Raw genomic sequence first — 27639 nt, forward strand, 5'->3', positions numbered from 1 at the left:
CACAGCCAGCCTAACAGACATGCACACTTTGATATCCCCAGGCTGTTTCTTGGAGCCATCCTAAAGCTCAGGGGCAAAGGATTTGCTGGAGAGCAAAACCAGCACGCTCTGCCAAATTCTAGTGCTTCTCTCATGCTGGGAAAAGCGCTGGGATTCGGTGGGATCTGGGAGCCTGTGCTCATGTGAACTGTAGTGTCGGAATGGGAGCAGCATGGCGCAGGAAAGGTAAATTAATATTTTTATTAATATCTTCCCCCCTACCCACCTCGGATTGGCAGCAGTGAGCCCTGGTCTAAGCCTTACAGAGTGAAGCACAGCTTCAAGCTTAAGACACTCATAACCACACAGGAGCCAGAGTAACCTTGTTCCAAAAATGTATCCTAAAATGCTTTAGTTATAAAACACACACACTATGTTCCAATACCTGCAATATAACCAATAAAAGGCAGTACAAAATTAACAAAATTTCAACATTGAGTTTCATTAACCTTTACTTTAAAACACAACAACAGGGCAGCCGCCGCCATTTTGGCTGCCCCAGACAGGGACAAGCACACAGTGTAGGGTACCAGCTGGACAAGCGGAGAGGGGAGCAGCAGCCCACGACGTGCCAACAGGAGGCCCAAGCCAGCTGGGAGACGCTGCTGACGCGCTTCTTTCCCCGACCCCTCCTGACGCGCTACTAAGCTGCTGCTACCGCCGCTGCCATTCTGTAGTCAACTGGGGGGCGCTGCTTTCCCTCCTGACGCTCTACTAACCCGCTTCCACCACCGCCACTCTGCAGGCAACTGGGAATTGCTGCAGACGTGCTGCTTTTTCCCCTGCCCTCTGACGCACTGCTAAGCCGCCACCGCCAACCCCGCTTTGAGGTCAACCGAGATGCGGCTGTAGCGCGGAATCACCGTGGGGAGGAGCGTAACGGCGTCCACAAGGGGGGATGCCCTGAAAACACACAACTGGCAAAGTAGCAATATATTCAAAGGTAAGGGAAGACAGAGTGGGGCCGAATACTGCTGTAACGCGGGGGTACACAAGAGGAGCGACGGCACTGGCACAGGAAACAAAACAGTGGAAAAAAGGCTTCACAGGAAGTTGGGAGCAAACAGAGGCCAAAAAAGGGCAGCCAAGAACGGAGCACCTAGGACAGAGCACCGAAATCACACGAGGGCAGAGGCAGGTGACACAAAGGTTAGAGAGAAGCAGTAAACTACAACGCCCTTCCACAAGGTACAGCGAGAGAGTGCGAGGAGGGGTGCTAGCAAATGGAGCAGAAGTAAGTACGATTGAAGAGGGATCAGAACAACAATCAAATCTGAGTGCAGACCAGTGGATCCACATCCAAAACCCCTCCCCCTTCAAAGAAAGATCAGTGCTACATAACACCCCGTGAAGGACACAACTCCTCAACCAATATTGGCGGAGCTTCATGATTTGGCCAAGACTACATAACAGACCACAGATGCAATACAACTGGAGCTGGCAGCGGTCAGAGCGGACATGCACACAGCTAACAATAGGCTGTTTGCTGCGGACCAAAGGAGAAGCGATATAGAAGATGTAGACCTAAAAGTTAACAAAGACCTGAGAAACTTGACTAAAATCACAGAGACCCTCCAGAAGCAAACTGCAGAATTGGAAGACCGCAACAGGCGGGGAAACATAAGAATCCTAGGAGTCCCGGAGGGGACGGAAGACAAAGCAAGATCTTGCCTGGCCTTCCTTGAAGACATCATATCAAAAATTACAAACATAAAATGTTATCATCATTTCGAGCTTGACAGGGCGTACAGATTCCCCACTTTCAGATCCACAACAAAGAGTGCACCTTGCCCAATAATTTGCAAACCCCTGAGAACGCAATAAACTGAGGCCATCTTTATCTTTGCGCTAAGAAACCAGCAGATCACATGGAGTGGCCAGAAGATCATCTTCACGCAGGACTACTCCAAGCCAATTGTGGGCACGAGAAAGGGCTTCCTAGCCCTACGAGAAACTGAAGAGCAACATTCAGTTCTCATTCGCCGGGCCGCAAAATTCAGGATAAAATGACAGAGGGCGCTCCCAACTATTTGATGATCCCAAAGATCTGGTCAGATACCTGGACGGCCCGTCACCCCAAGAAATGGACACTTCTCAAGCAGGCAACAGCAAAAGGAGGGGAGTGAGCGCAACCTACACATATCCTTGTACGGAACCACTACAAAATCATGATCTACCACACCAGTTATCACAGCTTCAGCCATCACTCTCTACTGTAGCAAAAGGCTGCTTGACAAGCAGAGACTCGTAAATACATACAGCAATAATGAGAATCGCCGTACCTCAATAACTACCTCATTAGCTACCTTGACTCCAACATACATATGCTAACTACCAGACCCCCCAGGATCTAGCGGCATGGATTAGCAGATTTAGCGGCACAAAAATGGAAATTTTGCGGCACAAATATGGAAATTTAGCAGCATTTTATTTGGCGTTTTTTCCTTCAACAAACACAGATATCTTATTTTTTTCAGTTATTTAACAACAAAAATGCCCCAAAAGCAATCCCCCCAGGGCCTGCCGCACACTGGGCACGCGGCAGGGCCACCAAGAATTTTTTTTATTAATTTCCTTTTACTTTCTTTTCTTATCACTGTGCACATTAGTGACTTACATTTCAGAAGTAAACACACCCGTGAATGCTCACTTGCCTTCTTATCTTTCTTTGTTTTTTGCTCTAAAGGCCTTGTGGCAGCAAACTTCATGCAGGCATGTGCAGAGTGGAAGGTCATTTCCCAGCTCTATAGTTTTGTACTAAACTTTGCTGCAGAATTTTTTTAATCACAGGGACACATCCTTCCTCTCCATGTATTCCATGGAATTGTTTTAGAAAGGACATTGTTTGGATTATTTGTGAAGAAGAAAGGTGTTTTACACCGATGCAGAACATTTAGAAAAACCAATCCGCAGGGATCGGGTATACCACAAGCACATCTTACACCATATATAACTCGCATCCAACTTGACAAGACAGCCAGGTCAGCCGCCCTTCTTCTGCTCAAACTTTGCAAGATTCCTAAGAAAATAGGGCATTTCAGTCCTAAAGAAGGTACAGCGAAGGGTTGTTCATTCAAGAGGGCAAAGGAAACGATAATAAAAATAAAAACAGCAATAGACTATCTCACATTCTCGCAGCTCCCCACTACTCTTCCCCTCCTTTCTCCTCTGATGTTTGTGGACCCCATGCAGGCGCCTAACGCCCGTTGGACTCAACAGAAAAAGGCTTCAGCTCCATCCTCCCCCCCAACCCCCACACCCGCTCCCCCAGTCGCGTGTGTCAGCCCGGGATGAGCCTGCTTCCCGGGGACACACACAGCCGTACCCGAGCACTCCACAGGGCTTTAAAAGACCATTTGCATGTTAATGAGGCTTTGGTGTGAAACAACCTCTTCTTAGGCCCCTGCAGCTCCACTCTGCCGATTTCTTAGAAATGCTATAGTTGCGCCTCTGACCCCACGTGCCTTTTCGCCTGTACAGAAACACGTAGTGACGTGCGTGTTTGCGTACATCCAATAAGAAGCCTCCATTATTTTTAAATAGCAGCAGGGACACCTTTTTCGTGGCCGAAATGGTAAAAATCGCGGCCATCGCGCTTTTCCGCTGATTTTGCGATTTTTTTCGTGAATCGCGAAAAGCTGGAGGGTCTGAACTACCTCATGGATGCCTGAAGCCATCACAACTAACCACAAAAAGAACCATATAGCCTCAACGGAGGCCTTGTAGTAGACACACAACCGGGCAGAACCGGACCACCACCTCGGCCCTGACCACCAACAACGACAACCAGCAACCGGGGGGGCCTCGACTCAACTCATTGAAGAAGTGAGCTACCTGAGTAAGGAGAACAAAGCCACATCCCCTGCTTCGACCTGTGATGTCCCGGAGCAAGGATCTACGCGGACTCCCTACAGCAGCAGGAACAGCTTCTTCAGGGGTGGCATCTGCAGACTGCCACACCGCGGACTACACCCCAGACATTGTGATGCATGAGGGCAGTCGGCACAGCCAGCATATCTAAAGACAAAAACCTGAAGCCAAGACAATCACCATATCCTTAATTACTATGAAGACAAAAGTGTTGAAATTGGCGGGGGGCACGAACACAGAATACCCACGCCTAAGATACCATAATATAGACTACCTTGGGGGGTCATAAAAACAGAGAGCAAAGAACCAGCATATCCCAGTGAGACGGATCGGCAACCCTGTCGGTGCACGCTCAGCACACAATGTTTCTGTGTAGGGGGAGTTCTCTATCTTCCTTTCTATGCTCACCTCGTTATTCTCATATTGCTCAACGGGAAAGCCCGACTAGGCACCCACAAACTATAGAAGCGCGAGTTCTAACCCGGCGGTTCATGCAAGAAAGCCACCTGCACTCCGACACGAGATCGGGACGCGCGTGTTTGTGTGTGGGGGGCGGGGGGGAGCAAAAATTGACAGCTGGGGATGCAGATTAGGCTTACCAAGCACAACACGATACGCCATAGATCAGGGGTAATCATAGTAAGCCTTCCGTGGCGGCCTGCGGACCATGAGACATCGTACCCGTGTTTTCAAAGAGTGTCTGCAAACACTCTGCTGCTCTGTGGGGGCCGGGTGATTAATTCCAGCGAGGCCAGAGTGGAGCTGCAGGGGTGCTAAGAGGAGGTGAAATACAGCAAAGCCCCATTCACATGCAAATGGTCTTTTTAAAGACCTGTGAAGTGCTCGGGTGGGGCTGTGTGTCTGTGCGTGCCGGGGAAGCGGTCTCAGCCCAGGTGACACACAGGCAGGGTGCTATGACGGAGGGTGGCAGACAGAAAGGGAAGGGTGGCAGACAGAGAGGGGAGGGTGGCAGACAGAGTGAGAGGGAGACAGAGTGGGGGAGTGAGGGGAGAGGAGTGAGGGGAGAGGAGTGAGGGGAGAGGAGTGAGGGGAGAGGAGTGAGGGGAGAGGAGTGAGGGAAGGGAGTGAGGGAAGGGAGTGAGGGAAGGGAGTGAGGGAAGGGAGTGAGGGAAGGGGAGTAGGGAAGGGAAGTGAGGGAAGGGGAGGGAGTGAGGAGAGGGAAGGGGAGGGAGTGAGGAGAGGGGAGGGAGTGAGGAGAGGGGAGGGGGTGAGGGAAGGGGAGGGAGTGAGGAGAGGGGAGGGGGTGAGGGAAGGGGAGGGGGTGAGGGAAGGGGAGGGGGTGAGGGAAGGGGAGGGGTGAGGGAAGGGGGGGTGAGGGAAGGGGAGGGGGTGAGGGAAGGGGAGGGGGTGAGGGAAGGGGAGGGGGTGAGGGAGCAGGATTGACAAAATTATGGAAGAAATGGCAAATTATGCAGCGTACTGCAGCACATTTTTTGATAGTATTCATTATTTTATTGCACATGGTAACGCCCTTTGGGCAAGGGATTTCTCATCATTAGTACCAGTTTAACATCAAAATACAGAAATAAACAAATGAATGGTGACCAGTTAACCTTTGTGAAGGGCCTTCGTCTGCCTGGTAACACATCGCCACATTTTAGTAACTTTTGATTTGTTTGAGCTAGAAATTTCATTTTTTTCCAACTAAAATCTGCAGTTTAAGCACTGGATAATGGATTAGGTGGTAGATTCATAATTATGTAAAAAGAATCCACAGAAGTGCGTCATTCTAGTGGCTTTGGGTTTATTGTATAAGATAGAATAAGTCATTTCAAATCATATATTTATAATAGTTAATAAGATGGTACCTACCGCAAGCATTTCAAATTAAACAACACCCTCCAGAACTCAACTCACCCTTATGTCACTTAGGAAACTTCAAGTGATCTATCAATTAAGGCTTATACTGGGTCCCAAGCAGCCCTTACATTAACCATTGTACCCATATACATTTCTTTCAGGTAGCAGGTACCTTGGTGAGAAGGCCTATTTCTTCTTTACCGCTCTGTCCCACCCTCGGCTTCACAACACATGAGAGCTCCAGCCTCTCCCTTTTAACTTTCACCCAGAGGCACCACAAGGTCCACATTAACTGTACAGGGATTGCCGTTTCTTTTTTGTTTAGCAAAAAGTATGAGAACTGGTTTTGTGATATAAAAAAATAGGCACACCAGTCCTCATAGATCCTGCCCACTTCAACAAGCAAATAGCCTTTCAGATAAGCTGAAGGGAGCCCTGTAGAGGTCTGTTCAGAGCCCTGATATCCAGCCTCTTGGGCTTCAGAGTAATGGTCCAGGAGAAAGAAGAAAATAATGGGATCCATTGATAATGTAAAAGACATGGTCAGTAGGAGTAGTGGGATCTGGGGCGATTTTGTCCATCTACCAATAGGCAGACACAGATCTTTCTTAGAGAGACGACTTGAGGAAGGGGGCATTATAGTAGTGCTTTTTTAATGCAAGGGCCAGAACTGCCATTAATGTACCATGTGCAGTGACACTAGGACCAAGGATGTTAGGGTGCTACTTCATCCCAATAGGACTGTCTTATTATCAAAAAGTGGAGTGGAGGCCCTGTTTCCTTGCTACTATTAGGCCCAGGTCACCCCTGCTGCATTGGCCCCAGCACCAGGGGCAGGGGAGAGGAGATTTGGGCTTTGCTCCCTTTTTCATATTACAGAAAGAGGCAGACAGCTTACTTTGAGACTGAGGCCTAGGAGGAGTAGCGCTGTGTCATGTGTAGAGGACTAAGCCTGTTTCGAAGGGCTGTACGAATCACAAGTGCTGCAGTGGCACGGAGGCCCAGTGGAGTGCAGAGCAAACTAAACCGCAATTATGGTTGTTTTACTATTCTTCCTTGTTTGCATTAGAGCCCAGCACACCCTTGCTGTATCAGTGTTGCTCTTTTGGCCCTATACTAAGGGCCCAATGGATGTGAATATTGAAACAGAGACATCTTAGCTTGGGCCTCAGAGAGATGACAGAAGGAGTGTGGTGCAAGATCAAGACCCATGTTTTTAGGTCGAGCGTAGCGAATGACCTATTGCCGGCGTGTTCAGGGGAATGTGAAGACAGGGAATGTGCACGAGCAAGTCATCGGAGATTTCAGATTTCATCTCGTGGGCGCGCACGCCCAGCCCGGCGCCGTGCACATCTCCTGTCTCATATGCTGCTGGGCCGTCGCACAGGGTTGTCTCTGATTTCAGCGTGTGTGCGCGCTTTCGGTAATCTGGCTCAAGCCCCTTCCCCTTCTCTCTCGATACTTCTGACGGCAGCCCCTACTGATCACAAAAATACATACATTGCGCAGACTTCATGTTTTCATTACAGGTACATACATTGCATTACAGGGTGCGGGTGCTGTGGCCGCGGTGGCGGTTATCTCAGCTTTTTATTATTGCCGGTGGATCACGTTATAAGTTGTGGGGGTCATGCTTGACACTGGTGCTGCAACAAGTGCACAAACACCCCCCCCCCAAAGAAACAAGAGTTCACTTGCATACACGCAGCTACTACTCCCCCACCTCACCCAGAGGCTCACAGGCATACACACAGTTACGCATGTACACTGCCCTACCAGTCAGTGAAGCCAACCCCCTCCCCCTCCCCCTCCATCCCGGTCTTTTGCGATTTAGACACACCTCACTCTCTCTCGGTATCGCTCACGTCTTGTTTATAGTGTGCTTGGGGCCGATTTCGAATCCCGATCCAACCTTGATATTGACACGCTAAAATGGGCCCCACAGAAAGTTAAAGTCATAGTCAGCATGTTTGTATGAACTATGATGCATGTCTGGCTTTAAATCAATGTCATATTAAAAGCGGTAATGCTCCAAGCTAGGGTACTTTGAGAGATTTGAATGAATCAAACGCGGGTGATTAAGTGATTTGCAGAGAATCACAGGACGTTAAGCTGACACTGACACTCAAACCCGGATTCTCAGCTCTGGAGTATGCAGCTCTGTACGTTAGGCCACATCCTGTGTTATCTATAGGCATTACCTAAATGTTGCATCACTTTTGTGTAATTTGGCATAGACAATTGAGCCTACCAACCAGTGCTAAACAAGCATTTACAATGTAACGGTCTCGCCTTTGCCAAAGTTAGAGCTATTGGCATTGTAAATGACAACATTTTTATTTATGTGTTGGTTTTGAAAACAGATAAATAAATGGCATTGTCATTTACAATGTCAATAGCCATACAACTTGTAATTACATTACACACAAAGAGGCTCACACGCACACATACAATCTTACTACCACACACAATTTCTCTCTCGCACACAGTCTTCTCTCTCCCACACAATTTGTCTGTCTCTATCGTGCACACACACTTACAATCTCACACAAACGCTCACACATAATCTCTCGACCACACACACAATAATTATCACTCTCACATACACACTCACACACAATCTTTCTGACGCAAACACTTGCAATTATTTCCACACACACAAATGATCTCTCTCACGCACACATAATCTGTCTATCTTTTACACACACAATCCCTCTCACAATCTGCCCCCCTCTCTCATACACACACACACACACGCAGTACAGAGGTGACAATCGGATGCACCCCTGAGAAGCCTGCCTCAGGAGACAGGCGTCCGTGGAGACACAACCAGAATGAGACAAGCACACACTCTCTCAGGAGCCGTCACGGGTGGGGCGAGCCTATCGGCACCAGCTGCGCGTCACCAGAGAGGCCTTAATTCGGGGTTATTCACACATTCATGGAAAGGTGAAATGAGGAGCGGGAGTGCAGATTGCAGGCACGAGCAGAAATGTGCACAAACGCGTCTGCACGTATATGATTACACACTGAACATACGTGTGTGTGTGTAAATAATATCCAATGTATAGCTATATTAAACTGCCTCACTACAACCACATATAAATGTTATTATATACATATCTGTATGAGCATAGATTATGCAGCCCTATATCACGGAAATAAACGCCCCCTTCATCGCCGTTCCTGCCCGGATCTCACTGTCCTCAAGAGCAGGTTCAAGCCTCGGTTGTTTTAAAATCCTGAGAAACTTCACCAACCCCTCAGCATGCGAAAGCCCTGACACCTTTTCTCAGGAGTTGTGTAATAAGATCTCACATTTCTTTGAAGATAAAATCGACACCATCTATAATAAAATACTGGCCAAACACCCCAATACCATAGAGACTCCTAATGCCTCTTGCACACAAACTAACACTGAGACCTTCACTGACATCCCTGAAACCACCGAGGATGACATAAGATCCTTATTAAACAAAATAAAAACAGGGTTCCCCTTGACCTTCTCCCCCCTAGAGTGATGAACATTCTGAGCACAGCTCTCTGCCCCGTCATCCAAAAAGTTTTGAACCTCTCTTACAGAGAAGGTAAACTCCCTCAGCAATGGAAAGAGGCAGTAGTGAATCCTATACGGAAAAACTCCACCTCCCCTTGGACAGAGCTCTCCAACCTCCGCCCTATCTCTCTGCTGCCCCTCCTGAGTAAACTGGCCGAGAAGCATGTCAACACCCACTTGTCCAGTTTCATAGAGGCGACAGGGGGCCTGGACCACTCACAATCTGGGTTCAGGCCCAACTACAGCACCGAATCTGCACTCCTCTCCGTGACCGATAACATCAAGATGTCACAGGATAGAGGAGGCTCAATGATTCTGGTGCTGTTAGACCTGTCGGCCGCCTTTGATACTGTGTCCCACAAGATGCTCGTGAGCCGTCTAAAGGGAGTGGGCATTGGAGGACAGGCCCTTTCTTGGTTGGAGAGTTTTCTGTCCGGGCGCTCACAATCCGTCAGCCTGGGACCCTATCGTTCCTCCTCAAGGGTGCTCACGAAGGGGGTGCCACAGGGCTCATGCCTAAGCCCCACATTGTTCAATGTGTACGTGGCCCCCCTTGCTGAGATTGTGAGGAAATACGGATTCACTCCGGTGTCCTACGCTGACGACACCCAACTCCTCTACCCTTTCCATTCCCTTAACTCCAATGTTAGGGAAAATTTTGCTGAAGGCATGAGGGCTATCTCTAATTGGATGGCTTCCAACCGTCTCCAATGTAACGTCGGGAAGACGGAAGTAATGCTCTTTGGAAAAGCATCTATACTATGGTCCCCTGATTGGTGGCCCCTAGACCTAGGACCAGTACCCTCCCCAAAATTGACAGTAAAGAATCTGGGGGTGAAGTTAGATCAAAATTTGACCCTGAAGGAACATGTGAATGCAATCGCTGGGGCATGCTTCCACACCATTGGTCTGTTAAGACGAGTCTTCCCTTATCTACCAGACAACTATAGAAAGACCCTTGTGCAGACCATGGTGATAAGTAGACTAGACTACTGCAACGGGCTCCTGATACAAGCCAACGAGGATGCCATAAACCGCCTGCAGGTAGTCCAAAACACAGCGGCAAGACTGATTCTGAATGCCCCTCCAAGAACCCCTTCCAAGCCTTTGCTGAGAGAACTTCATTGGCTACCGATACGACAACGCATCAAATTTAAAATTTGTTGCACTGTCCACAAATGCTTATTCGGGAATGCCCCCAACTATCTGACTCAAAAAACTACACCTTTACAAACCAGACAGATCCCTACGATCAAGCAACCAACTGCTGATAAAAACTCCTCTTGTAAAAAAAAACCAGACAAGGTGGCCGAGCCTTCTCCTTGGTGGGGCCTACCCTATGGAACAACTTACCCTTCAGCATCAGGCAAATCTCCAACCACTCCGCCTTCAGGAAAAAATTAAAAACCAACCTGTTCCTAGAAGAATAACTGAACCATCAGCCCACTACTCTACAGCTCATCTGCAATAACTCCTCCTTTTCCATCTTGCGAGCAAAGCGCGGAGATACCCCGTATGGGGTCGATTCTTGCGCTATACAAGAAATTAAATAAATAAATAAATAAATGTCTATGCTTCTCAGAAGTAGCGCCCAGATGCCCCACCCGGGCATTATAGAGTAGGGATCAGATTTAGATAAAATAAAGTCTTAAAAAAACAAACGCGTGCCTTTCATTGCTATCCATATACACTCCAAACGGACTGTCATGAAAAAACACATTAGGTACAAGCCGACCAGGCAATCCGAGCAGAGTGAAGCTGAACTGCCCGTAAACTGCTGAGCTGCCGGTAAATTATTATAATGCAGCTACAATCTATTGCCGGAACCTTCAGAAGACTAGAATATCATAAGCAGCGGCTGTGTTTTACTATCATATGGCACCTTACCTAATTGAAAACACTGCCCCATCTTTAAAAAAGTACACTTAAAAGCCAGCGCTGTCACAATATTAAATCAAAGCCATCAACGAAATCAAGTAATAGCCGCTCTAATGACTTACTACAGCTGAACCGTAATTACAATGTTTTCCATTGTTTACCAGCTCCGACAGCGGAAGCGAAACATTCCTTGGGGCGGGACTTCCGTCTTTGGAAGCACGCGCCCACCGAGAAGCAGTGCTGGTGACGCGGGGCTCATGCCCGAGGGAGGGCTCATGCCCGAGGGAGAGCCCCACGGAGGCTGCAAGACTTTAGAATGACGGTAAGTGGGGGGGCGCTTGCATGTATGCGGGGGGCGGCGCTTGCATGTATGCGGGGGGGGCGGCGCTTGCATGTATGCGGCGGGCGGGGCCGGCACTTGCATGTATACGGCGGGGGGCGCTTCTATGTATGCGGCGGCGGCCAGGGGGAGGGGGGCCCGCCTCTATGTATGCGGCTGTGAAACAGTGAAGGTATTGGATCCTACAACTGGCCAGCCCGGATCTCAACAAGTGGAAAAACAGAACAAATTGGCTGATCAGGATGATTAACAAAAAACTCTGGGCCCACGCAGCCAATATGTACTACGTGGCCAATAAAATTAAATTCCAAGAAAATTTATTTTCATTTAAACTTAGATTTCATTGGTTTAAAAAACAACAGACATAAACGGAAGACTGTCAGTACAGGTAGTTCAGTAACATGCAATTGGGTATACAATATATACAAATATACAAATGTACAAACAATTAAGGTGAAGAATCAGACAAAAAGCATATTATCACACCAAAACAGATAGAACACATACTATTCCAAATCAATTGCAAAGTACAAAATGCTGTTGGGGACAGAACATTTACTTGTGCATGGAGGAAAAAGAAAAAGGAAACCAGTCCTTAGAACTAAAGACCAATGGACAGGCGGAACGGAGATGGAAAAAGGGTGCCTGCCTGTCTCACAAGACCTGTGGTCGAATGTTTATAGGATTTCACGGCTAGGGCCCGCAGGGGTGGTATGATTTACACCCTAGCTGCATCCTTTGATCTTGCCACAGGTTGGGGATGTCAACGCGTTTCGAACCTTGGATGTTATAGGTTCTCCTCAGGACAGGGACTGGAAAAGGATTAATCTGCAAGGAAATTACGGATAGGTGTCAGATAAATAAAGTAACGCTGCATGGACCTACTCTGACTCTGCGCGGTAGGGGGACAAATATTACCTGCACGGCGGGCACGAGGGCTGCCGAAGTGTAGGTGTACCGCAGTTCAAAATGGAAGTCTAAAGGAAAAATAGGAAAGTGCACAGAGCGGTCAGTACCCGTTGTGTAAAACAAGCGGTGTGCAACATGTAGCAACACAGGGCCTGTGGTGGAAAGATTCATACCTGTGCTTGACAGGGTGGAAAGCCTGAAGGCGCAATGCCCGCGACGCGGTGCAAACTGAGTAGGAAGGGCGTCTCACATATTAGGCGCTGGTGTTGTAGGCTGTAATTAGTAACAACAAGACAAACGGGGACACTTTGAGTAACCAAGTTCATGGGGTGAATGGAAAAGCACTTAGAACGGAACTGGAGGTTGGCTCCTACCTGTATTGAAAAGTGAAGTTCGAGGGGCGGCTGGTCAATGAAACAGATTCAAGCGGGGACCATTCAACCGCGACCGGTATGAATCTTTCCACCACAGGCCCTGTGTTGCTACATGTTGCACACCGCTTGTTTTACACAACGGGTACTGACCGCTCTGTGCACTTTCCTATTTTTCCTTTAGACTTCCATTTTGAACTGCGGTACACCTACACTCCGGCAGCCCTCGTGCCCGCCGTGCAGGTAATATTTGTCCCCCTACCTCGCAGAGTCAGAGTAGGTCCATGCAGCGTTACTTTATTTATCTGACACCTATCCGTAATTTCCTTGCAGATTAATCCTTTTCCAGTCCCTGTCCTGAGGAGAACTTATAACATCCAAGGTTCGAAACGCGTTGACATCCCCAACCTGTGGCAAGATCAAAGGATGCAGCTAGGGTGTAAATCATACCACCCCTGCCGGCCCTAGCCGTGAAATCCTATAAACATTCGACCACAGGTCTTGTGAGACAGGCAGGCACCCTTTTTCCATCTCAGTTCCGCCTGTCCATTGGTCTTTAGTTCTAAGGACTGGTTTCCTTTTTCTTTTCCCTCCATGCACAAGTAAATGTTCTGTCCCCAACAGCATTTTGTACTTTGCAATGGATTTGGAATAGTATGTGTTCTATCTGTTTTGGTGTGATAATATGCTTTTTGTCTGATTCTTCACCTTAATTGTTTGTATATTTGTATATATTTGTATATATTGTATACACGATTGCATGTTACTGAACTACCTGTACTGACAGTCTTCCGTTTATGTCTGTTGTTTTTGAAACCAATGAAATCTAAGTTTAAATGAAAATAAATTTTCTTGGAATTTAATTCTATTGGCCACGTAGTACATATTGGCTGCGTGGGCCCAGAGTTTTTTGTTAATCATCCTGACCAGCCAATTTGTTCTGTTTTTCCTCTATGTATGCGGCGGCAGGGGGAGGGGTCCTTCTATGTATGCGGGGGAGGTGGGGGGGGGGCTTCTATGTATGCGGCGCCGGCGGGGGCCTTCTATGTATGCGGCGGCGGGGAGGGGGGGGGGGGGGCTTCTATGTATGCAGCGGCGGCGGGGGGGGCCTCTGTATGTGTGTAGGTGCGTTCCTGTGTGTGTGTGCCTTCCTGCCTGCATGTGTGTGTTCAGTGTGGCTTTCCTTGCAAATGGGATTATGAGGCACGGCGACGTGCACGCTCACGAGGTACAATCTCCGGCAGGAGAAGCTCGTGACAGTCTGCTGTCCACATTCCCCCAAAAGTGATTGCATAAGTTGTCTCGCCCTAGACGCAAAAGCTTCGCTTTTGCTTCGTCTAGGCGAGACCTAAAAACACGTGCACCTATCCATTAGTGCAAGAATGAAAGTGACCAGAGTTAAAACTGCACTTTTGCGGTAGTCGTGTAAATGTTTATTTGTTCACTGGACCGTCGCTGCAGATGTTGTTGCACGCCTGGGCTGCACATGTGCAGTGTTCTATAGCCTGGCCCCGCGATACATTCTCAGCAGGTACCATTAACATTCCCGGCATGCCTTGCTCCAGTGACAGGCTGGGGGCCTCGGCGGCCGCAGGTCTCCGCTTACTAACTCTGGGGGTGACAGACGCAGAACGGGCTTCGCTATTTCTCTATCACGTGCTGACAAATAAATGAAGCTGTAGCCGCTTCTAAAGATAACATCTCCTTAAACTCTCAGGCACGCGCTCATGCACCCTGACAGGAAAACATGTCATTTTCCCAATTAATATCCGTGCTGTCTGGAGAGGGCGTCTGCATTGCGAGCGCTGTTTAACCAGGAGTTTATAAACGCTGCAATTTTCCATCCCACTGGACCACAAATAAAGCTCTCCAGGCTGCAGAGGAGGGGCAAGTTAGTACGCCAGTCCTGCCTACCCCAGGGCCTGGTTCTGGCAGGAGTACACTTTGGCTATCGACGTATATAGACCTTTGGTTAACATATAATGACTCTGAGCCACCCTCTGCATTCCTTAACACGTGCCTTCCCATTGGCTGGGCCACCCCTTATTAAGTGGCGCATGACTCTGCCAGTTTGCATTTCATTACAAGCGTGCATAAAGGTAATGTCATAAAAATGATGGTGGTAGTGGAATTGACATCACATGTCCTTTGCTTACTTCCCAGTAAGTGCATTTCTTTGACAGGAATGACAGACCATTGTATATTTAGGGCCTGATGTGTGCATATTTACGTCATAAATAGTGGGTGCAAATTGCACCTGCTGGTCGTTTTGAGATGCAACCTATGCCCATTTGGAGAGGGGTGTAAACAACCTGCTTAGGGGTCATTAATTTCTTACAGTTCCCCGATTTATAAAACAGCGAAGGTGGGGGGAGGGGGGAGGGGGGATCGGGGGGGGGGGGGTCCGCTTTCATTCAGAGCAGCTAGCATCTGGAATCAGATGCCTGCACATCTAAGATCTTTCATAGAGGAGACTAAATTCAACAAAGAGCAGAAAACCTATTTATTCAAACTGCAGGGATATTAGAACTTCCGAAGAACTAGACCCCTATTTCCGTCACTGACTGCCAAAGTGCGAGGGCACTCCTGGAGTAGCCAAGCGCTACATAAGTAAACGTGGCCCTTAATTCTTAAACAATCTAATTTGAACATTGTAGGCTTTACCACTTTAATAAATAGTCACTTGCCATAGACCTCAACAACTAGGTTCTAAAACTAGCAAATTCTATCGACGCTTGATTATGAATGTATCATTAGTTATGATCTGTAAAATGACAAGTATTACAAAGTAGCCTAAATGGATTTTTAATGTTACCATAGAGCACACCTAGATACTGTCAAACGGTGACTACAGAAGGCACCCACATTATCGAGTTATCTTACTGGAATTCTAGTTCTCTCATCACAACCCACTGAGTTACCTTAATGTTTAAACTTGTGACCTGCATGTTAGCCCAACGGCCAGAGCTGCCGACTTTGGAACTGGGAACCTGGTTCAAGTCTCGGCGTCGGCTTAACATCCTATGGTTCTGGGCAATTCATTTAATCTCCTTGTACCAAAAAATGAATGTGTCCTCGTGTAATGTAAATGGTGCTCATGTAAAGCGCTCCAATACCTTCGGGTCGAGTGCACGCTATATAAGAGTACAAAAAGAAAAGCATTTGTAATGCAATCGGTCTTGCATTTATGCGAGTTTGAGCTATTGACAAAAATAAATATAAAAGGCATTGTCATTTACAATGTCAATAGCTCAAACTTGTGTACATGCGAGACCTATTGCTTTGCAAATGCTTGTTTACTAAAAGCAGAGGAGGGAGCCTGTTTCACAGGACAGTAGCAGTAACTAATGAAGAAGGCAAAGTGGCACTGGATCACAGGGACAAAGGGTCCCACTGCATCAAAACCATGATTATCTTACTTTCCTTAAGAGGCACTGGGCTTTGCTAGCATTCGAGCTAAGTAAGCCATTGCTGTAAAGTGGGGGCAACGTGTGGAAGTTCATTTTTTTTCCTGAAAGGAACAGTTTGTTTCAGGACTGGAGTGATAGCCAAGCATGGTAGGAAAAGCAGAAAGGCAGCCTGCTACTCGGGGTTAAAGCAATGATTAGGGCAGCAGGCAAGGTACATTAGCTCCTTGTTGGGAATAGTGTTAGGACAGCGGCTCAGCCGTGAGAGCTTGTTGTAAAACATTTCTCTAAAGATTGTTTTTAGACTGGATCAACCAGATAAGTCTTTTATAGTCAGCAGCACGCTCTGCCTGACCTGAAGTTCACCTTTGGAATATATATTTTTTACCAAAGGCCTAGCCGAGAAGGGATGGACAGGAATGGTTTGGCGTTCCCTGATGACCAGATCGCAGCTATTCTGGCAGGTCCTTCATTGTTTCCAGACTGATCCTCAACCAATACTAGTTCAGCATGAGAAGAATGGGAAAAGTTAAGTAACACCACAAAACACCAGGTCAGGGTGGCTCTGCATGGAGCGCTTATGACAGAGTACCTCTGTGCTGGAGCAGCACCAGCTAGTCTACTTGTGAGAATAGAGCCACGTATTTTTCTAGAGGATAAGAAGTTTAGACTAGATTGGAGTTATATTGCCAAAAAATGCACAAGAGATTTGCAGATATTGATTATTAATACGGCAAAGAGGTAGAGTGATGAACTGTTGATGGAGATTTTAGAATTAGAGGAAACTCTGAAGAAAGACGCAACCATTAATGATACTAAAGATCAGTTACAGCGGATCCAAGAGGACTTAGCAGAGTACAAGAACTATATGGTTAATCAGAAGATAAAAGGTGTTACGAAGAAATCTTGAGCGGTACATACATGAGTGGGCTTTTTTTTTTACCAGGGGAGAAGGGGTAGACATCAGCAGAGGAGAACACCCCAGAACTGGACCTTTAATAATACCTCGAGTGAGGAAGAAGAGGGGGTACAGCCACCCAATCCTGGTAGAGTAAGGTTTGGCCCACAGTCCAAGTCCAACGAGGATTTAGGAGCTCTGTTGCGTTCTTTTTTAGGACAAACTCAATGGGGCAAGAGGTGTAGGGGTACAGAGGGGCCAAGGTCGTGCCCGACAGAACCAGGGACAGCAATGGCCAATGTTCTTGGCACGCATAACCCGTAGACGGGGCAGGACCCCGCTCTAAATAACATAGCCATGAACTTATCAGACTATGAACTGACATCTAACGAGATTTGGGTCCTCAATAAAGGATTGGGATATGTTCCCAACCCACAACATGATGTCTTTAAATGTTGGACGGAATTCCATGGAACAATGAAGAAAATCAAACTTTAAAAATGTGTTGCCAGTAAAGACTTAGAATCAGAATCTATATTTGTGACTAATTTGCGACGTCTCTCTAAGTTTTGTCCGCCCAGCTCATCAGTAGGACCGGAGATCCTGGTATTCGAACAAAAGTTCTTGGAATACATCACGAAACTGGAACAACTTGACCAACGAAATGGCTTTAATAATATGAGCCATGCAGATGGGAGGAAGTAAAGACACTACAGGACAATGATGCCATAACTATAAAGTCCGCTGATAAAGGCAGGCAGTTGTAGTTATGAATAACACAGATTACGATAATAAGGTGTTGAGGCGGCAAGGTGAGCGTAACAACTATCACCCCCTCTATAGAGACCCCTTGTGTCAACTTCAAGATATGATCATCAAGACGGTGGCGGAAGCTAGGAGTAAGAAATGGATAACGAGCAAGGACGACAAGTTTCTTGTCAACATCAAGCCCAGAACTTTGGCCTTCTAAATATTACCTAAAGTGCATAAGGCACAGCGCCCCCCGGGCTCCTGATAGTATCGGGAATTTCTTCCGTACTGGAGCAGTTGTCCCAATTTGCGGATCTCTTTTTAGGAGAGTCTGTTCTGAAGCAACCATCATATGTACAAGATACTACCCTGAATGATTTGGCATTTGACTCCAAGCATCAATTTTTAGTTACAATTGTTGTATACTAGTATCCCCTAGGAAGCTACGCGTGTGGCAGCAGCAAGAGCCCTGGGGGAACAAGAGTGGTACTATGATACCCCTCAGTCGTTCGTGCTCCAGTGCATAGAACTCGCATTGACATGCAATTACTTCTATTACAAAGATGACTTATACCTGCAAGTGTCCTGTACATCAATGGGCGCAACTTTTGCCCCCAGCCTGGACTGCATTTATGTAGGCCAGTTCGAGGAACACTTCTTGTATCATTCGTCAAATCCCTTCCAGAGACATAATGGTCTCTGGAAGAGATATATTGACGAGGTTTTGTGTATTTGGACTGGAGAAGAGAGTACCCTTTTGGACTTTCTGGACTGGTTGAACAGCCTTGACACGTGTCAGCGGTTTACGTGGACAAAAAGTAACAAACATGCTGTATACTTAGATCTGGATATAACTGTACAGGAGAATAAACTTGCACTGAGGTCCACCAGAAAGGGACTGATAGGAATTCATTGTTACACTACCAGTCCTATCATACGAGAGCCCTGCGGGATAATTTGCCCGTAGGTCCATTTTTGAGGTACCGACGTGCGTGCACGACTGTTGAGTCTTTTTCACGGCAAGATAAAGATTTGGCGGGTAAATTGATGCAAAGAGCCTATCCAAGAAGATAGTTAACAGGGCCTGTAAAAGAGCACGCAATACTCAAATACGCCTTTATTGGAAAAGAACACAAGATAAGAAGCTGATTGTCTACCTACCAGTGGTTATGACATTCGACCCTTTAGCCTCTAAGATAAGACATGTGATCAGGAGACATTGGTCGTTGCGGTCCACTGTTGATTTTAAGATGGCACAATCCAGATTCGCATTTAGATGTGCAAGTAATTTGAAAGACAACTTGTGCACACATGTCAAGTACAGAAACCAAAGATTACTGTGATGCCAACAGGACACTATCCGTGTGGGGGCTGTTCGGTATGCGAATTAACAACAAACAAAAAAAATGTGCAGCTGTACAATGGAAGAATATGGCATTTGAATAAGTTCTCAAACTGTAATACAGTTTATGTCATATACAGATTAACATGCCAGTGTGGGCTACAGTATATTGGCCAAACAACTAGAAAAGTCAAAGGGCCTCATTAGGATGGAGGATTTTCCACATCCTCCGGTCTGGCGGAAGCCACCGCCGGCCCGGAGGATGCGGAAAATCCTCTGCGGACACACCAAAGACCCACCACCACATTAGGATGGCTGGTGGGTCCTGGTTTCCGATTGAGAGAAAACAAGGACCCCCTGGGTATCAGTAATACACAGATTCCTAGGGCAGGGTAAGAACCAATGTGGGTAAAAAATCCTAGGCCATCCGCAGGATAAGTGACCATAAAGGCTAGGACCAGTGGAGAAGAAGAATTATCAAAAACTAGTATGTATATTAAAAAATATATATATTTAATTAAACATAGATAAAAATCATATAGAGACTCAAACACATAAGTCAAACTATATGATACAATAAAATAGTGACATGTACAAATCTTGAACAAATATCAAAAACATTAATTAAAAAACAGATACATCATAGTAACATTATAAATCACGACGAATGGCAGATGATTATACATAAAGAATTCCAGAATGACAGTTGCAAATACTGTGAGATTAATTATAAGGACTCGACGCGCGTTTCGGCAGAGAAAAAACCGCCTTCCTCAGGAGTCATAGGTGAAACTATTTGCAGTGTTGTTTATCATTCCATTCGTTAAAGGGGATCGATGATAACTTCCTTTTTTGTTAAAAAAAACAATAACACAGGGCCACTTGATAAAGGCTAATACCTAATATTTTCACAACGCTGACTTGCTACCCTGGCTTCTGGAACTGCACCATCATGCAGCCCACAAGACTCTATCCGTTCTTAGCTACTATCGAATACTTGGAATTACACCATTTTATGTCCGGTTAAGATTTTCATCCATTTTAAATAGTGGAACAGCACCACCTTGCTGCCGGCATCTAGTTGCTCCTCTGAAGCTTATCCAATGCTCCCGGCATTTCGTCCCGTTTTTACATCAATGAACTAATATGAATTGCGATTGAAGTATTATCAGCCATGTACTCAAAGTAATGATTACATGCAAATATTTGGACACTACTATGAAGCGAAATATCCCGACACAGTGAGCCCCAATATCCACGTTGTGAAAATATTAGGTATTAGCCTTTATCAAGTGGCCCTGTGTTATTGTTTTTTTTAACAAAAAAGGAAGTTATCATCGATCCCCTTTAACGAATGGAATGATAAACAACACTGCAAATAGTTTCACCTATGACTCCTGAGGAAGGCGGTTTTTTCTCTGCCGAAACGCGCGTCGAGTCCTTATAATTAATCTCACAGTATTTGCAACTGTCATTCTGGAATTTTTTATGTATAATCATCTGCAATTCGTCGTGATTTATAATGTTACTATGATGTATCTGTTTTTTAATTAATGTTTTTGATATTTGTTCAAGATTTGTACATGTCACTATTTTATTGTATCATATAGTTTGACTTATGTGTTTGAGTCTCTATATGATTTTTATCTATGTTTAATTAAATATATATATTTTTTAATATACATACTAGTTTTCGATAATTCTTCTTCTCCACTGGTCCTAGCCTTTATGGTCACTTATCCTGCGGATGGCCTAGGATTTTTTACCCACATGGGTCCTGGTTTCCGTCCGCAGCTTTTCCGCCGCGGTTGGCTTACAACCGCGGCGGAAAAGCACTAATATGGTGACGGTGTCTCTCTGACACCATCAGCCAGATTAGGAAGGGCTCTGAAACATGCTTTTCCGCGGCGGCTTTTCCACCGTGGAAAAGCATGTGTAACTTCACTGCGGGGGCCCGTTGTGGGCCCCCTAGGAGAAGGGGGGGGGTGCTCATGGGGGGTACCTATGGTACCCCCCTACATTTGGATGCAGAAAGCGGCAGGAACCGCGCAGTGCCTGCCACTTTCTACATACAAATGCAATGCGTGCATTTTAACATTGCTGCGGGTGCAGCTTGAAGCTGCACCCGCCGCAATGTTAAAATAGAGGATGTGACCGCCAGGGTGGCAGTCACATCCTAATTGCACAGGAGGGAACTCCGCAGCCCATGCGGAAGTTCCCTCCTACTTTATGGTGGCGGACGGACTCAGGTCCGTCCGCCATCATAATGTGCCCCAAAGTGCGGAAACAAGAGCACTTAAGCACCATCAAAGCAGGTAAACTCACGACGCGCTTGGTACAGCATTTTAATAAACATAAACATGACCTTCGAGCATTAAGGTGGGTTGTTCTGGAAAGGGTAATTGCCGGCAGTGACGGCATCGAAAGAATACTGGCTAACAAAGAAGCCCTTTGGATCTTCTCTGAGAGAATGGATCAAACAGGATTGAATGACCACATTGAATGGAACAAAGTCAGTAGATGGTAGGGCTCTACGACTGACTTGTTCATTAAGCAGGGATCTGGACTGTATAGGAAACCCAACACCAACACAAAAAAGATTAATGTCCTGGGTGCACTTATACAACCCTCTAGATGCCGAAAGCTGGGTGGTGCAGATATGTATGTGCAGTATAGAATACCAGTGTAGGCACACTGATGTGAGTTTTAAGAATCTTAGAACATCAGCAGCCTTGCATTTATGCAAATAATAAGATAAAAGGATGACATATGAAATTGTACTGCAAACCATTATGGTTTCTGTAGTGTTCTGAGTTATAAAATTTAAACATCACCAGAGTAATGGCACCGGTGTGTGGAATAAGAACTTTACGTAGTGTACTAGAAGTATATAAGGACTCTGTTTTTAACAAATCCTTTATGGTATTAACTCAGGACACTATAAAGAGGATTGGTAAGTATATATGATTGAAACCCAAGAGTAAAGAATATACATTACGTTGAAGTATGATTTTATCTGGTTGACCAGGTTTTACTGATAGAATTGCTGTCCCTTTTGTCTTGTCAGCCTATCCGCATTACAAAAAACATTGTCCAGAGGCGAGTGATTGAACCCCACACCCTGACGAATTTGCCACAAAGTATGCAACTGGCAATGAAACATGTTGGCCTTTTTGGAAAAGGTTAGTAACATGCAGTGCTTTTAATCTGAGTAAGCTCAAATCTTCAAATAAAGAGGGCAACTTAACAGTGAGTCTTAACTCTATTTTAAGTTGCATTGAGCACACTGTTCTCTACATATCACTGGGTTTATATTTTGGTACAGTTGATTTCTTTTCTTCTGCCTTTCTTGTCTCTCTCTTGGACACCATTTTCTTTGTTTCAGTGAGTGGGCAACCGATGATGATATATGTGGGCATACTGGCGAGAACCTGCTGGTAGCCTCCCTGGTGTTGCATACGTGAGGTGCCCTCTCACTCTTTCACTTATTTTCTAGTACGTGTTCTTCACTCACGTGTTGTGGGGGAGGGTGTGCTTGGTTGGGCGGCTTGACTGACTGCAGTTCTTCTTTCCTTTTTAGGTTTTGCCTGGCGAAAAGATGCGCTTCTGCGCATCTTTTTCGCGCAGGCGAAAACCTCTTGAGTTGTATACGGGAGACAGGAACGGCCTCCGTCTTTCATTGGCTAGCTCCATAAATGGAGGCTAGCCATTGGAAGACGGGCCTGTCCGTCAATGCCGGACCAGATTCGGGGGCGTTCCCGAGAATGTTTGGCTTTTGGCTACGTCACGCGACGTCAGCCAAAAGCCGGGAACGCCCCCCGAATCTGTTCCGGCATTGCCGGCACCCGCCTTCCTGCTCCGGTGTCTCCCGCCGTCCGTGTCCTCTCCCGCCCCCCTCCCCCCGTCCCTCTCGTGTTTCCAAGCTCCGACGGCCCTGAAAATCTTGTTGGAAAAGTGCCACAGTATGTGTAAACACAACAGCACCGATCTCTTTGGCAAACGGAGCAACTCTGCTACATTACCTTCTTATTACGTCATCTCACGCCTGCTGAAAATATTGTGCAAGCCTTTATAAGGTGATTATAGTCTCCCACATAGAATAAAGCAGAAATTAAGAGTGGGTGTTTATTTACTCCACAGCTGGGGTTCAGTACAGGAAAGCAGGATTCCACCTGCGTATTACCGCACATTCAACACTTTAAAGCTGGCCTCGAATCTGATTTATAATGAACTACTGGCGACGTGTTGGCACAGTTTACAAGCTGCGTAATGGTGTGTTTAATTCCACAGTATAGATTTCAGACACCCCGTCAGGCTATCACATGTAATCACATGGATTTTTATGAAATCATGGGGAGCTCGAAGATGTATTCTGGATGGAAAAACACAGTTCCCTAAAACATGGATTTAGTAGGTTCTTACAGTCACTTCCTATGACTGCCCGTCAACCTTAATGTGGTCCCCACCCTATCCCAGGGGCCAGTCCATCCAGCCAGGGCAGACTGCAAATTGTTGCTGGCTCTTCAGAGCTGTTGCTGCAGCAGAAGACACCAAATATTCCAGCTATGCTGAACTCCGGCACAAAGAGGAGCACGAGGCACATCTGGGGACGCTTAATTCCCACCCAATTCTGCGGTGTGACCTCTGTGGACAGTGCGTAAGCTCTTCCCTCGCACAGAAATATTTTCATTCATTTTCGGGGCTTGTTTTCGTAACCGGAGACATGTCAGGGCCTTCCACCTCCAGAGTGATTTAACAGCTTGTGCGTCAAAAAACCCAACCCGAGAGGACAGCCACGCTAAAATATTATTAATCACGCAGCCTGCACCTCCTCTGGGAGCCCCTGGAAGAGCGGCGGGGATGGGGGTTTCATCTGCCCTCACTTCCAGGTTACTGTCGGTGCCACACATATATACTCCCTTTCCTGAGCGCAAGCACGTCTGCGGGAAAATATCTGCCTCTCTGAACCTGAATGGCAGACGTTTGACATCCGCACACGGTGACCTTCACTGAGCATGGGGCGTTGCGCAAGTGGTACCCAGACTACAGGCACTCATACGCATCTTTAAATCAAGGGAGGCGAGTGGAGCCATGCTCTGTAAGTGACGTCCTGGCTCTTGGCATAGTGATAGTCAAATTATCGCCGCCCTAAGCAGCAGTGCCTCCTACTAAGACATCTATACCTTGATCTTCATCCAGGAGTGCGTACCATAAATATCACAACTGGTCAATTGCCACCAAGGTGCCCAGAAACGGGGCCTGGTATGGTGTATAATCAGGGTGAGCAGGCGTCCCGTGTTTGCCGGGGCCGTCCCGTTCAGAGTGCAGATTCAGAGTGCAGAGTGCAGAGTGCAGAGTGCAGAGTGCAGAGTGCAGAGTGCAGAGTGCAGAGTGCAGAGTGCAGAGTGCAGAGTGCAGAGTGCAGATTCAGAGTGCAGATTCAGAGTGCAGATTCAGAGTGCAGAGTGCAGATTCAGAGTGCAGAGTCAGAGTGCAGAGTGCAGAGTCAGAGTGCAGAGTCAGAGTGCAGAGTCAGAGTGCAGAGTCAGAGTGCAGAGTCAGAGTGCAGAGTCAGAGTGCAGATTCAGAGTGCAGATTCAGAGTGCAGATTCAGAGTGCAGAGTGCAGATTCAGAGTGCAGATTCAGAGTGCAGATTCAGAGTGCAGATTCAGAGTGCAGATTCAGAGTGCAGAGTGTAGATTCAGAGTGCAGATTCAGAGTGCAGATTCAGAGTGCAGATTCAGAGTGCAGATTCAGAGTGCAGAGTGCAGATTGTGTTGGTGACTATGTGTGTGTGGGTGGCTTTGCGTGTGTGGCTCTGTGTGGGTGTAAAATGCAAGAGGTCATGCATTTGCGAGCGATTAAGCTATTGGCATTGTAAATGACAATGCCATTTATTTATGTTTTTAAAAAAACACATAAATAAAAATAATGTCAAGAGCAATGCCAATAGCTCTAACTTTAACAAAGGCAAAACCATTGCATTGTAAATGCTTGTTTAAGAATATTGAGAGTTCTGGGACTGCTGGAAATTGGATGGGGTGCCAAACAGTGGGTGAAAAAAGAGACCCACGTTGGAAGCAGTGCCTAAAAGTAACATTAAAATTAACTCCATTATAGCCAGGTCTTTATTGTATTGATGATCAGGTACATTGGGGCCCAGGTGTGAGGAGCTCAAAACACCATATATATTTGGGGTAGAATTATCTGGTTTCGTAAGACATATTTGCTTTTATAATGCTCACATTTAGTGCACAATTTGAGCTACAGAACAGTGCCTATAAAATCTCATACTCCCAGCCTCTTGCACCCGGCCCTTACCAGTCCCGCCCTCTCAAGTCCTGGTATAAAAGTTTAAGAGGGGGGTCCAACTATAAAACATTTTCGTTTGTCGGATTCAGAGCAAAAAAGTTGGAAAACATGTGGTATAAGTGGATGAGTGAGTGAATAACCAATTTCTGACACCTTTCTCACCTAGCTGATATTTCACGTCAGCACCGAGCAATATCCTGCTGCTACCACTATGAGACAGGTTTGGTTTTCCATGTATTGAGAAGTTGCAGTAACCTAGTAAGACATGTTTTTTTTTATGTAAACAAACTCAGTACTTATGCTATAGACAGGCACATAGATGCCAAACTCTGTCCTGTCATACTAACCGATCATAACACAGCTAACGTTGCTTTCAGGTCATCATGATGACCACAAGCGACCGTGTGCGTAAAGTATCCAGTGACATGAACGAACTGGCACAGACCTTCCGACAACATAACATACAATTATTTGACTACGGCTAATCTGGCCGCCACTGCAGGACACTGAAACGCCTATTAAAACCGCCAAAGACTAGTGTTTACGAAAGCAAAAGACATGAGAAAAGTCAGATATGTAAAGGGAGCGCATTGTGACGTCATGTCGGATGTTCAACAAGCATGATGATGTCATGAGATATACAAGGTCGTGGGGAACCAAAGTATGTCCATCAGTTACATAAGAAGCAGTATTATAAATAAAGAGAAGAGATCACTCACCTGTGGTTGAACCGTGGCGTAGAAGGAAAACATCTCAGTGACAGGATACTTAACACCGCAATAAACTTTTAGATGGTCTAAATCTCCAAAGCGCAGCCCCCAGCCCTTCGCAGCGCTCCTAGCGGCAGCCGGTCACGCAAAATGGCTTCTAGTTGCAGCCGCTGACGTTTTACCGCTGACCCGGTGGTGTTAGTACGCAAGCACTTCCGGTTTAGCTGACACTTTCACGGACCATTACTGTGTAAACTAAACATCTGATGAGGAAGGGTTGATCGTTTTCGTCGCGTAATTCGTAGGGTCTCTACAGTATGGTTCCAAATTAATTGTATTTTGATAGTGGGTACAGGGCATTTTTTTTGTACACTTTCTGCTTTCATTATTTTTTTTTATTAGGCAGAAAGATGAAACAGCGTCAAATGCTAAACACGTAAAGAACCACGTCCTGTGTGCAAGGGTGCCTATTTTTTTCTCAAAATCGTAATGGTTGTTCACACTTAAAAAAAACAAAAACCTTTGTGTTATAATTTGCCCGTTAAGTTCGGTATTCGTTGTTAGGAATGCATACATGCCAACATTTCAGGAGAACAAAGTGGGAGATTAAAAGAAAAAAATCGGGAGAATGGGACTTTGAATCGGGTTAACGGCATGTATGGGCTTTGGAAGTGGCTGCTGTAGGATCGGACATTTAAAACGTAAATGCACGTGTTTTTCTTACCTTTCAGAAGCATGGAGCATAAGGCAGGCAGAGAGGGTGATGCAAGTGTTGGGCACTGGCCTGGTTGTTGGCAGTGAATGCACCCTCACCCCCCCCCCCCACCCCCCTGACAGCCGGGGCTGAAACAGCTTCACCCCCCAGTACTTCGCAGGTCTTTAAAAGACGATTCCCTTGTTAATAACGCTTTGTTGGTTTTTCACCCCTTGAAGAGCCCCTGCATCGCAACTCTTTGTTGGAAGAATTAGCACTTTTCACAATACCAAGCCCTGTCAGCTGAAACCCACAAGGAATCGGGTTTTTAGGTCTCGCCTGTCGATGCGCATGCGCATCGAGCAAGCGAGACTATTGCGAGTTATCTACTCTTTATCCACACTGCAAGGAATCGTGGCGATTCCTTGCAGTGCCCGTGACTTTTAAGGTCAATGCGCATGCGCATTGAGCTTATGCGCATGCGCATTGACCTTAAAAGCGCGTGCGCGTGCACGTCCGTCTTTGTTTACCCCTCCGCCCCCTCCCGCCGTGTCGCATTTCTCCTCCCCCTCCCCTCTCTTCCTTCCGTCTTCCTGCCGTGTCGCACCTCTCCCCTCTCCGCCCCCTCCCCTGCCCGCCCCCTCCCGCCGTGTCGCATTTTTGTAGAAAGGCGCAGAGGAACCAAGCCAAAGCGCTGTTGGAAATGCAGCAAGCTTATCCGTGACCTCCTTTGGGTAGCCT

The 27639-nt window shown here is 46.6% G+C and overlaps 1 protein-coding gene across 1 annotated transcript in view; it reads right to left on the reverse strand.

Annotated features, from left to right (window-relative positions):
* Positions 1 to 26411, reverse strand: part of YME1L1 (YME1 like 1 ATPase) — a 465708-nt gene extending 439297 nt beyond the window's left edge. The window contains exon 1 of the mRNA XM_086941610.1: positions 26214 to 26411. Within this exon, the coding sequence (XP_086797736.1) occupies positions 26214 to 26246 (33 nt within the window). The 5' untranslated portion in view covers positions 26247 to 26411. The remainder of the gene's footprint in view (positions 1 to 26213) is intronic.
* Positions 26412 to 27639: the final 1228 nt, after the last annotated feature.

Source organism: Lissotriton vulgaris, chromosome 10 (genome assembly GCF_964263255.1).
Source record: "Lissotriton vulgaris chromosome 10, aLisVul1.2, whole genome shotgun sequence".
Lineage (NCBI taxonomy): Eukaryota > Metazoa > Chordata > Amphibia > Caudata > Salamandridae > Lissotriton > Lissotriton vulgaris.